This window comes from Hippopotamus amphibius, chromosome 8 (assembly GCF_030028045.1).
Source record: "Hippopotamus amphibius kiboko isolate mHipAmp2 chromosome 8, mHipAmp2.hap2, whole genome shotgun sequence".
In the NCBI taxonomy this organism is placed as follows: domain Eukaryota; kingdom Metazoa; phylum Chordata; class Mammalia; order Artiodactyla; family Hippopotamidae; genus Hippopotamus; species Hippopotamus amphibius.
Genome location: NC_080193.1, coordinates 16,384,194 through 16,396,281, shown reverse-complemented (window position 1 = coordinate 16,396,281; position 12,088 = coordinate 16,384,194). Strand labels below are relative to the sequence as shown.

At 45.3% G+C, this 12,088-nt stretch overlaps 1 protein-coding gene across 1 annotated transcript; it reads left to right on the top strand.

The window, feature by feature from the left end:
* Positions 1-7,961: 7,961 nt before the first annotated feature.
* Positions 7,962-8,543, top strand: LOC130859110 (histone H1.0-like). The gene has a single exon (XM_057746430.1). The coding sequence runs from the start codon at positions 7,962-7,964 to the stop codon at positions 8,541-8,543; it is 582 nt and encodes a 193-aa protein (XP_057602413.1).
* Positions 8,544-12,088: the final 3,545 nt, after the last annotated feature.

Genomic DNA, 12,088 nt, shown 5'->3' with positions numbered 1-12,088 from the left:
TTAAGAATAGTACAGTAAATACCCACATCTCCTTCACCCAGATTTACCAATTAATATTTTTTCACTTTGGGGCTTCCTAGGTGGTGCAGTGGTTAAGAATTCGCCTGCCAATGCAGGGGACATAGGTTTGATCCCTGCTCCAGGAAGATCCCACATGCCTCGGAGCAACTAAGCCCGTGTGCCACATTAAAAAAAAAAAAAAAAAAAAGATTTAATATTTTTTCACTTTATATGTTTATCCTTTTTCTGGACTATGGAAGAGTAAGTTGCAGACATTACAACCCTTCACTCCCAAATACTTCAGCACATTTCCTAAGAACAAAGATTTTCTGTCTTAGCCCATCTGGGCTTCTATAACAGAATAACATAGACTCAGTGGCTTATAAACAACAGAAATTTATTTCTAGCAGTTCTGGAGCTGCGAAGTCCAAGGTCAAGTTGCTGGCAGATTCAGTGTCTGGTGAGGGCCCACTTCCTGGTTCACAGACAGTCATCTTCTTTCTGTGTCCTCACATGACAGAAGGGGCAAGGGAGCTCCCTGGGGTGTCTTTTTGATAATGGCACTAATCCCATTCATGAAGGCCCCAGCCTCATGACCATATCATCTCCCAAAGGCCCCACCTCCAAATACTATCACACTGGGTGTTAGGATTTAACATGTGAATTGGGGTGGGGGGGAGACACAAACATTTAGTTTACAGCCAACTCTTACGTAACAGACAGCTTATTTTAAAATTTTGTAAAGTGTTTCTATAAAGTCCTTCATAGTGATTTTATTCTTATCTAAGATCAAATCAAAAATCACACATTGCAAAGAAAAAAAAGAAGAATTACACATTGCATTTGGTTGTCATGTCTCTTTAGTCTCCTTTTACCTGGAACAGTTCCTTAGTCTCTCTTAGTCTTTCAACATATAAATATTTTTGAAGAGCACAGCGCAGTTGTTTTGCAGAATGTCCCTCAGTTTGGGTTTGTCTGGTGCTTTCTCATGATTAGATTCTGGATATGCACTTCTTGGCAGCGATATTACAGAAGAGATGTTGTGCCCTTCTTGGGGCATGGTATCAGGAGGCACGTGATACTGGCTTATTTAATTATCAGTGATGACCCACTCCTTCCTTGAAGCTCTCTCTTTCCTCAACTTCTGTGGCTTTCCTCCTACCTCCCTGGTAGATACTACTTGATCTTTTTCATGGGCTCTCCTCCTTCTGCCAATCCGTAATCACTGGCCAGGCGGGTTCCTATTGTAGGAGCCTATTCTAAGCTCTTCATGATTTAAACTCGCCTAGGCAGCTTCCTGTTCTTCTGTACCCTGAATCTAATCTTCTGTAACTTCCACTACCACCTTTGCATTGATGCCTCTCAAACTCTCAACTCCCCATTCCCTGGGTCTCTCTCCTAAACTCCAGACCCAGACCTGCCTACTAGACAGCTACACCAGGATGTCAGCACAATGTCCAAGACTGAATACATCATCTTCACCTGCTCCGAGCCTGTTTCGCTCCCTCCTATGACGGATGGAAACACCCAGAACCCAACATTCAAGTAGGCACTCAGAACTTTTCCAATATCACTGTTCAGAGTCTTCCTTCCTGGATTGCCAGTGTCTTTAAATAAGAACCCTATCTGTCCTGCTTGCAATTGCATCCCTAGAAATGCCTGACACCTGAAAATGGTAGCCATTACTAATCAGACTTTCAGTGTCCTCATCTCTAAGGTAGAAGTAATAATGGATACCTCACAGAGCTAGGGTGAGGGTCAAGCGAGATCATACATGAGCAAGTCCTTTGTAAGCACTGTACCCCCTGGCTACTCAAAATGTTCACGGATTAGCAGCAGCAGCATCGCTTGGGAGCTGGTTAGAAATGTGCATCTTGAGCTCCACTCCAGGTTTCACACGTCTGCTGCATCAGAATCTGCATTAATAAGATTCCCAGGTGATTTATACACACAGTAAAATTTGAGAAGGATTGCTTAATCCCAAGGGAGTTACAGATAGCCATGTCCACGGAATATACTGTACCATTTGTTAACCTTCAGGTCGTGGTCCTTCTCACACAGGAAGTCTTTCCTGATCAAATAAGAAAATGTGAGGGTCATGTGAAAGGCTCAGCATCATGAAAACAGTGGGGTTTCAAAGCCTGATTTAACCGTGGGCAAATTGCTTCACCTCTGGAAACTGCAATTTCCTCACCTCTAACATGGTTTTGAGAGTATCAACCTTCCCGACTGCCGTGACAACTGATGGAGATACTGCACGTGAAGGATCATAGAACATGGCATATGCTGAATACTCAGCTAATTATACCTGTTTGTTTTTTAAGAAGCTCACATTCAGATGGCTCCCCATTTGCTATGAATGTGTAAAACCTGAGCTCGTCTCTGGGTTCTGCCTAAGAAGGGGAATCTCCTTGTTCTACATCTGAAACAAATTACCCAGAGATCTGGATAGGTATGCTTTTTTTTTTTTTTAATTTAGCTATTTATTTATTTATTGGCTGCATTAGGTCTTTGTGGCTTTGTGAGGGCTTTCTCTAGTTGTGGAGAGCGGGGGCTACTCTTCGCTGCGGTGCTTGGGCTTCTCATTGGGGTTGCCTCTCTTGTTGTGGAGCATGGGCTGTAGGTGCATGGGCTTCAGTAGTTGTGGCATGTGGGCTCAACAGTTGTGGCACACGGGCTTTGTTGCTCCACGGCATGTGGGATCTTCCTGGACCGGTGATCGAACCTCTGTCCTCTGCATTGGCGGGCAGATTCTTAACCACTGCGCCAACAGGGAAGCCCTGGGTGTGCTTTTTAAAGCTACTTTTTTTTTTTTTTTAAATTCCTACTATGTGCCAGACACGCGTTGAACAAAGTGAAACTGTCTGGTCTTTCCGTTCCCCATCGTGGTTCCAAGCCTGGAGCACAGAAGGTGGACAGGGGCTAGAGCAACGAAACAGAAGGAGGGGAAGGAACTGGAAGGAGAGGGAGACGGCTGGCTGGAGGCGCAGATGGGCATGCTCAGACTCATCCTGCCAAAGTTGATTTCCACCTGGCTGTGACTTTTTCAAGCTTCAAACTTAACAGCCTCGAAATAATAACAATTCCCATAGCTCAGCGCCTTACCTAGATAAAGGTGCTTCTCAAATATCAAGGACCTCTCATACCTAAGATGATTGTGGCTCTTCAAAGTGAAAGACGTGCTAGGTAACAGGCATCATAAAATTACAGACTGACATTCTCTAAAACCCCTTTGAGATTCTGATGAACACTATGTTGTGAGATCTCCAAAAAAATAATCATGCCCTAGACAGAAAGTTTTGCATACAATTTCAGGGAAGGGAAGGTTGCAGTCCTTGAAAAGAGACTCAAGAACTTCCCACTTAAAACCCCTAGATTTAAGCCACGTTTGCTTCTCTTCTCGCGGATCCTTGTGTATCAGCACATGTGTGCGCACACGCACACACACACACACTGCTTCGTCAATCACTTCATTTACCTCTTTAGATCCGGAAGCAGAATAAATTAACATTTTCCTGGCAGCCAAGTGGAGACAAGTTTTGTCTAGAGATCACACAGATTAAATCAACCAGTGCCATAATCCACTCCCCAATTAGGCAGAAAGACAGACAAGGAAACGTGGACATAGCCACCCAAGCCCCAGCAGGAAACTGTAAATTCACATCTCAGGAGTGCCCTGGCCCACGGAAATGCCTGTGTGCTTCAGCCTTCCTCCTGGAAAAAGTGCTTCTCTCATCTCACTGACATTGTTCAGATGAAAACACATCTTCCATGCAATGAGATTTTAAAAAAAAACAAAAACAAAAACAAAACCTGTATAGTCGGAAAGACCAGAGCCGCTTGGGAGCCACTAATGATTTCACTTCTCCTTTATTACTGTTTCACGAAGTAAATACTCAAAACAGGTTTTTTAATCCAACAGTAAGCATTTTGGCTCCAAATCTCAGCAAAAGAGAGTCCAGTGGTTAAAAGCATGGGGCCCGCATGAAATCCGACTACCTGGGTTTGGTTGAATATGGGCTCTACTCCTTTCTCTGAGTCTCGCGGGGTTTTTTTTGGGGGGGGGGAGGGTTGGTTGGTTTTTTAATTTATTTTATTTATTTTTATTGGCTGCCTTGGGTCTTCATTGCTGCACATGGGCTCTCCCTAGTTGCGACGGGTGGGGGCTACTCTTTGTTGCAATGCTCGGGCTTCTCATTGCGGTGTCTTCTCTTGTTGCATGGGCTTAGTTGCTCCGCGGCATGTGGGATCTTCCCGGACCAGGGAACGAACCCATGTCCCCTGCACTGGCGGGCAGATTCTTAACCACTGTGCCACCAACGAAGTCCTGAGCCTCAGCTTAATTGCAAATATAAGGGGGCAGTCGGAGCACCTAGGTTGTTTCGTGGGGTTGTGTTGAGAGTTAAATGCAGTGATTTGTGTAAAGACCTTAGCTTAGTACATGGCAAGTACTCAACAGACCCTACAGCTCTAACAGAGATGTCTCAGAACTGCACAGACACTAACCCTAATGGTCAGAGCAGAGTCCCCGAATCCCACCTACTCCTTCCCCTCAAATGTTCCATCACAGGCCACAGCATCTTGGTCATGCATTGCACCAAACACTACAGGACTTGGCAAAAGGTTATGCCTTTAACTTATTTGAAGTTTTTTTTGTTTACTTTTTTATTGTGGTAAAAAATGTATTTATAACGTAAAGTTTGCTATTTTGACCAGGTTTAAGAGCACAATTCACTGGCATTAATTACATTCCCAGTGGTGTACAACCACCACCAATATCTAGTTTCAAAATTTTTCATCACCCCAAATTGAAACTTTGTACTACCCCCCCGTCCCCCAGCCCCCAGTCACCTTTATTTTCTGTCTCTATGTATTTTCTTATTCTAGATATTTCACATAAGTGGAACCAGATAGCATTTGTCCTTCTTTGTCTAGCTTTCTTCAGTTAGCATAATGTTGTAAAGGTTCACCATACTGTAGCATGTACCAGAACTTCATTCATTTTATAGCTAAACATTCCATTATATGCAGAGGCCACATTTTACTTATTCATTCATTTGCCAGTGGACACTTGGGTTGTTTCCATCTTTTACTTATCGTGAACAGTGCTGCTATGAACATTAGTGTACAAATATCTGTGTGAGTCCCTGTTTTCAATTCTATACATTTAGGAACAGAATTGCTGGATCATACGGTAATTCTATACTTAACTTTTTAAAGAGACGCCAAACTGTTTGCCACAGAGGCTGCACCATTTTACAGTCCCAGCAACAATGCACAAGGGGTCCAATTTCTCCACATCCTCCTCATCTCTTGTCATTTTCTGTAATTCATTTGTTTTTAATGATACCTCAAGACTGTCTCACAATACAGCAAACTTATTGTTCTAAAATAATTGGGAAGTGAGTAATTCTAGTTTAGTAGTTCTCACCTAGGGACATTCTTTTCCACCTAAGGAACATTTGACAGTGTCTGGAAGCGTTCTTAGTTGTCATGACCGGGAACAGGGTGCTACTGGCATCCAGTGGGTAGAGTCCTGGGATGCTGCTAAACGTCCCAGATGCACAGGACAGCCCTCACAACAAAGAATTATGGCCCAAAATATCAACAGTGCCAAGGCTGAGAAATCTTGCTCTAGTTTAAAAGTTAGCCTTAGGCAAGTCTTCAAACTAGTTCTGTAGAGGCACAGAATTCCAGAGGAAACTTGGGGCCCGCCTTAAGGAAAAATATTTTGGGGGTCCAAGTGGGCAAGGTTTCAGCACGCCATCCCCACGTCTTCAAGGACAACTCCTCATACAATTATTGTACATATTGGTCTTCCCTGTAAGAGTCCATTCAAAGCTCTCACTTCTCTTTTCTACTTAAAAATATATTTTAAAAAAGTTATTCAGGGAATTTCCTGGTGGTCCAGTACTTAGGAGTTGGTGCTTTCACTACCATGGCTTTGGGTTCAACCCCTGGTTGGAGAACTAAGATCCCACAAGCCACGTGGCACAGCCAAAAATAAATATATATATATATTTTTTTAATTAAAACCAAGTTATTCCAATCAAGTTGCTTTTGGTTGCTAGGAACAGAATGCCAAATAAAAAAGTGGCTAAAAAATAAAGACATCTCAAATTTTTAGAAGTCTGATAATAACGAGGTTTAGTGGTTCAGTGCTACCACCAAGGACACAGGCTTTTTCCATCTCTTTGCTTTACTACCCTTAATACTCTGGTTCCTATCCTCAGACTTGTCTCCTTATGGCTTCAAGCTGATTGCTGCAGATCCAGTCATCACATCCTTGCACAGCCATGTACAAAGGCAGGAAAGGGCAGTTTACTTCTTTGTACCCAAGAGGAAAACCTATCCCAGAATTCAGGCAGGAAACTTCCCTCTCTTCACCAGGTTTGCATCACCTACTCATGCCAAAAGCAATCATCGGCAACAAGAATAAAATCACTATGTTAAGTCTAGGCTCATCAAAGTTTATCCCTTAAGGCTGGGGAGGGACCACCTTCCCAATAGGAGATGTTGGAGTACTAACTAATCTGTAGGTTATTTCATTGGTGCTTTAAGCTAGTTTACTTGTCATTTGGTTTCAGATGCAAATAACAAAAACCTGTTTTTTGTTGTTGGTGTTGCTGCTGTTATTTTTTAAAAGAAGGGATTATCCAGCTCATATAATTGAAAAATCCAGGGACAGACACTGGCTTTGGATATACGTGGATATTGGTGGTCAAATGCCATCACCAAAACTCAGCAATGCTTTCTCCAGCTATTAGTTCTGCTTTCTTCAGTACTGGCTTCATTCTCAGGCTGCCTCTCTCTCCCCTGCTGGTGAGAGCAGGGTCAAAACAAAATCCCAGAATTGAGTTTGCATAAGCTGTGATTGGCCAGGCTTGGACCACATGTCGGTCATTGAGCAAATCACTGTGGCTAGGGAAATGGAATGTTCTGGTTGGCATTGTGGAGGGATGTACCATAAGCAGGAAGGTTAATGGATGCTGGGTTTGCAAAATCGGTACACACATATTACGTAAATATATGGGGGGAAATGGATATATTTTTGGCCTCTACGTAATCCAGAAACTATTAAAAAAAATCAATTCATTCCACAAACACCTACTGTATGCTGTGTTCCAGACGCAATGCACTGGGGAGGTAAATAAGACAGAGTCTCTTCCACAAAGAATCTAACCCTCTGCCACTAACCCACTGTGTGACCCTGAGTGAGTCCTCAACCTCTCAGAGTCTCCTGCACATCACGTGGCTGAAAGAAATGGCTGGGGTGCTTGATTTCTGAGTTGACTTCAATTCTGTATTCAATTAACTCCACCACTACCTCCCTGCAAACTGCTTTGAATATTTTTCTTCTAGATGCTACCAATCAGGCCAATTTGATTCCACTTGCATGGCTTGTGGCCACCACAGAGGAACAAATGAAAGAGGAGTGAAAACCACTCCGAGCCCCTCTGTGGCTGAGAGACTGACCCTAGGTATCCAGAGTTCACTGACTCTTGCAGCCAGAGACATAAGCAGGCAACCGAGGTGAGGAAGCCCAATAGAGAAAGAGGGGTCCGGGCAAGAGGGAGTAAGGAAGCCTAGCCCTGGGGAGGAAGCTCTGAGCCACAGACGTTGCTCTTTCCCAGCTTCCAGCCCCAGCCTGGGTCAGCCACTTCCAAGCCATGTCTGTTAAGAGTGCTTGGCAAGACGCGGAGCTGGGAAAAGGGAGGCAGAGGAGGCGGAGGCAGCGCCGTGCGCCGAGACCGACCGACAGACCGGCGGGGCTGGGCCTCGCAGACCAGGCCCAGCGAGTCCCCCCCGCGACCCGAGCCAGGTCCCCGAGAGCCGGCCTCTGGACTGGCCTGAGAGCCAGAGGCGCCAGAGCAGATCCTGAAACAGGCTTTCCTCGGCTTCCGACGAGGGCTGGCCTTTTGGAAGGTGCCTTTTTCCACAGCAGGACCAGGCAGGCCACCATGACCGAGAACTCCACGTCCACTCCTGCAGCCAAGCCCAAGCGGGCTAAGGCCTCCAAGAAGTCCAGAGACCACCCCAAGTATTCAGACATGATCGTGGCTGCCATCCAGGCGGAGAAGAACCGTGCTGGCTCTTCGCGCCAGTCCATCCAGAAGTACATCAAGAACCACTACAAGGTGGGTGAGAACGCCGACTCCCAGATCAAGTTGTCCATCAAGCACTTGGTCACCACTGGGGTCCTCAAGCAGACCAAAGGGGTGGGTGCCTCGGGATCTTTCCGGCTGGCCAAGAGTGACGAGCCCAAGAGGTCAGTGGCCTTCAAGAAGATGAAGAAGGAAGTCAAGAAGGTGGCCACGCCAAAGAAGGCTGCCAAACCCAAGAAGGCTGCCTCCAAAGCCCCAAGCAAGAAGCCCAAAGCCACCCCAGTCAAGAAGGCCAAGAATAAGCCAGCTGCCACGCCCAAGAAAGCCAAAAAACCCAAGACTGTCAAAGCCAAGCCAGTCAAGGCATCCAAGCCTAAGAAGGCCAAACCAGTGAAGCCCAAAGCCAAGTCTAGTGCCAAGAGGGCCGGCAAGAAGTGACAATGAGGCTTTCCTTGTGGACACTCCTGCCTGTCTCCTATTTTCTGTAAATACTTGTCTCCTTCTCTCTTGATCCTCATCTGCAACCCTTTGCCCCTTTTCCCTTCTGACTTTATAAAGAGACAGAATTTGTATTCCTCAGAAATTGGGGAATAATTCATTTTTCCTTAACCAATCGTGCAAGGACAGCAACAACAAATCTCATCTCTGTAGTGATGAGAATGTACTTATATTTTGTTTTGTTAATTTGTTGTTAATGGGTTTGGGGGATTTGGGTGGGTTTGTGGGTTTTGTTTAGTTAGATGGTTGGTTTCCTCTGAAGGTAAAGGTGGGGGTGGGGGGAGTGGAGAATGGGCAAGGCAGCTTCTTGTGGCTAGATGACAGGGAGCCCGAGAATTTTAAGGTTTGTAGGAGTACCTGTGAGGCCATCGAGCTTTCTTTAAGTTGAGCACTGCTTGTGAGTTTCAGAACCTTGGCGGGGAGGAGAGGGGTGGCAGCAGCTGGTCAGCAAAGGAGGTGGAAAAAAAGCCCTCTTTAGGCTGATTTCCACCTCCCAATGGTGAGCCGTGGGGCGTCCAAATCCCGTTTCCTTCTCACTTCTGTTAGTCCGCCCCGATGACCTCCCTATTGTCCTGGGGATGTGGAGGGGGTTGAAGTGACAGCTGGTCCAAGAAACTGTGGCTCATCCCAGTCAGCTGGAAACTGGTCACAGGGGGTCTCTGGCTTCTGAAAGTCTCCTGTGAAACAGGAGTGGAAACTGTGCGGGGAAGGGTGGAGAGCCAGTCAGCCCCGTGCCTCAGTGTGCCCTGTTGAAACTTGGGTTTCTCCACACAATTGGATTGTATCCTAGGAAGACCTTTTTCCTTTTCCCCAGATTTTTGGTTCCTCCTGTAGAGAGGTGGCTTTGCTTGGCAGTCTGGTGGGGCTCCGGCCCTGCCACCCACCACTTTTAAAAACCTCCTGACCTCTACTTCTGAGTCTTTTATAAGTAGTTGTAGATGGGGGAGGAGGGGCGGGCAGGGAGTGGACAGTAAGACATACTGCAGTTGACTTTGAATTGCTAAGTAGTTTTACAGAGCTAGGTCTGTGTGTACGTGTGTATATGTATATATACATATCTAGGGCTAGTACTTACGTTTCACACCCGGGAGCTGGGAGAAAAAAACCTGTACAGTCGTCTTTCCCTTTTTTTTTTAAATAAAATAGGAAAACGTGCGATTGCGCATCTTCCCCCATGTTTATTTGTAAACACGTGTTATTTGTGACTGAAAGAATTTGATGTCTTTGTAATTTTCAAACTTTAAAATAAAATTGAAAAAAGAAAATAAAAAAGAGTGCTTGGCAAAAAAGACTCATTGGTACCCTCTGCAGATTGCAAGCTAAAATTAGCAGAGGGTGTAAAACTGACTCCTTCGGAGTGATTGCAGGGCCCTGGAGGTGCTGACTTCTATCAATTCCTCATGATGCTGGCTTGCAAGGAAATGGTGTCAGGTGCTTGAAATGTTTAGTGACCCTTAAAAGACAGAATATTGTAGCTGAGCCCAAGTGAATATGTCTGCTCTAACAATCCTTTATTCTTTCTCTGAAGTGATGGCATAGTAATAATCATCAAGAGGCAAGAGGCTGACAGCCCTCGCATGACGAGTTGTGCAGGTTGGGCACTGCACAACTTTACAGGTGCCAGGTACATTGCAGTCTATGGAAGCCTAGGCGAGTGTTGCCCCTAGAGTGATGCAGTGCTCAACCTGTGTGACCACACAAGACAGTCCCTAACGCTGACACCAAAACTAGGGAGAAAAAGCTGCCGTGGCAGGAACCCAGAGATTTTTAACCAACACATAATTTTTATATTGACTAGATACTGAAGTGATGTGTTAGATAGATTGGGTTTGGGAATTTTCTGGCAGTCCAGTGGTTAGGACTCCACACTTCCACTGCAAGGGGCACAGTTTCAATCCCTCATCAGGGAACTAAGATCCCACATGCCCTGCGGCATGCCCCCCCCCCCCAAAAAAAGAGAGATTGGGTCAGAACAAACTATGTTATTAATGTTAATTTCATCTGTTTCTCTTTATGTGGCTACTAGAAAATTTTCAATCACACACGTGACTTGTATTTGTGGCTTGCTTTGTATTCCTATTGGACCAACCTATCTTAGAAGGTCCCCAGCGGGATTGTGCTGACCCTCCCCTGTCCTCCTTTGCCTGCCTCACGTTCCCACTCCCTCACTGAGTTACACTGGTTCACCTCCCAAATTAACTAGACCTGAATCTTGTCTCAAAGGCATGCTTCTGGGGTAGATTAATAAAAGAGTTACTGTGTACAGGCAACCGTGCTCATGTCTACCTTTCCTTATATGCAGTTTGCATATAACCAGGCAGAGAGATAAAGAAACCAACCCAGGAAAGGTTAAATACCAGATTTAAATAACAGAACAAGAGATGTGCATGATTACCTGCCAGGTGAGGAGTACAGAGTAAATGCTAAGAGCCTGAAGGAGAAAAGATATTAACATGGAGTACTAGGGTGGTGAAGCAGATTTCTTCTTGGCCGCACGAGATCTTAAGTGCTGTCCGGTTTGCTGCCAAGAATGGGTTGTGAAATATGAAGTATGAGCAAGGACCTGGACTCAGAGAATGACTTCGGTGCTGATGGCAACGTGCTGTGTATTTTGTGCGGAGTTCACTTTGAAATGCACTGTGTGTGTGTGTGTGTGTGTGTGTGTGTGTGTGTTGGGAGTCGGGGAGGATGCTAGATCTGATTCTCTTATTTCACTCATTCCCCCTTGTGAACAAAGCTGGCGAGGGGAGGTAACGCAGCCTAAGAAAGCCCAAACAAAACACACTTCCCAGAGAAGGATCAAATGCTCTACCTCGTTCCCATTAGCACCCTGCTTGTTGTGACTTAGATGAGCGATCGTAACTGTCACCAAGGAGGGGCAAGCTTTCATTCCATGAGCATTACTGACCGCTCACTGTGTACCCGACACTGTTGAAAGCACAGGGCAGAAAGCAAAGAGCGAATAAGTGCTTTGTAGTTTCCAGGAAGAAGAAATAACCCCCTGCCACCATTCAGGTCTTTAAAATAGGCAGTAAATAAACCCCCCAAAAGTACATAAAGGAAATAATTAAAATGTCCCGAAGACTAGACGTTTTGGTAGTTACCCATTCTCTTATTTGCTGTTCCCCTTTATAGGAGTTACAACCATTTAAAAAAATAAGAGTTCAGAGTTAGTTGGAATTTTAGGAGTGGGTCCTAGATGCAGTATTTCCTCTGCAAAAGTACAAACTCACAGACACAGGGCTGGGGAGGCAGGGGGCGAAGGGGAAGCTGGGACGAAGTGAGAGAGTAGCACAGACATATTTACACTACCAACTGTAAAACAGATAGCTAGTGGAAAGTTGCTGTATAACAAAGGGAGATCAACTCGATGATGGGTGATGCCTTAGAGGGCAGGGTCGGGGAGGGTGGGGGGGAGTCTCAGGAGGGAGGGGATATGGGGATATATGTATAAATACAGCTGATTCACTTTGGTGTACCTCAAA

What these genes read in the sequence shown, in the direction of transcription:
- LOC130859110 (XM_057746430.1), top strand. Translation starts at nt 7,962, where the DNA reads ATGACCGAGAACTCCACGTCCACTCCTGCAGCCAAGCCCAAGCGGGCT.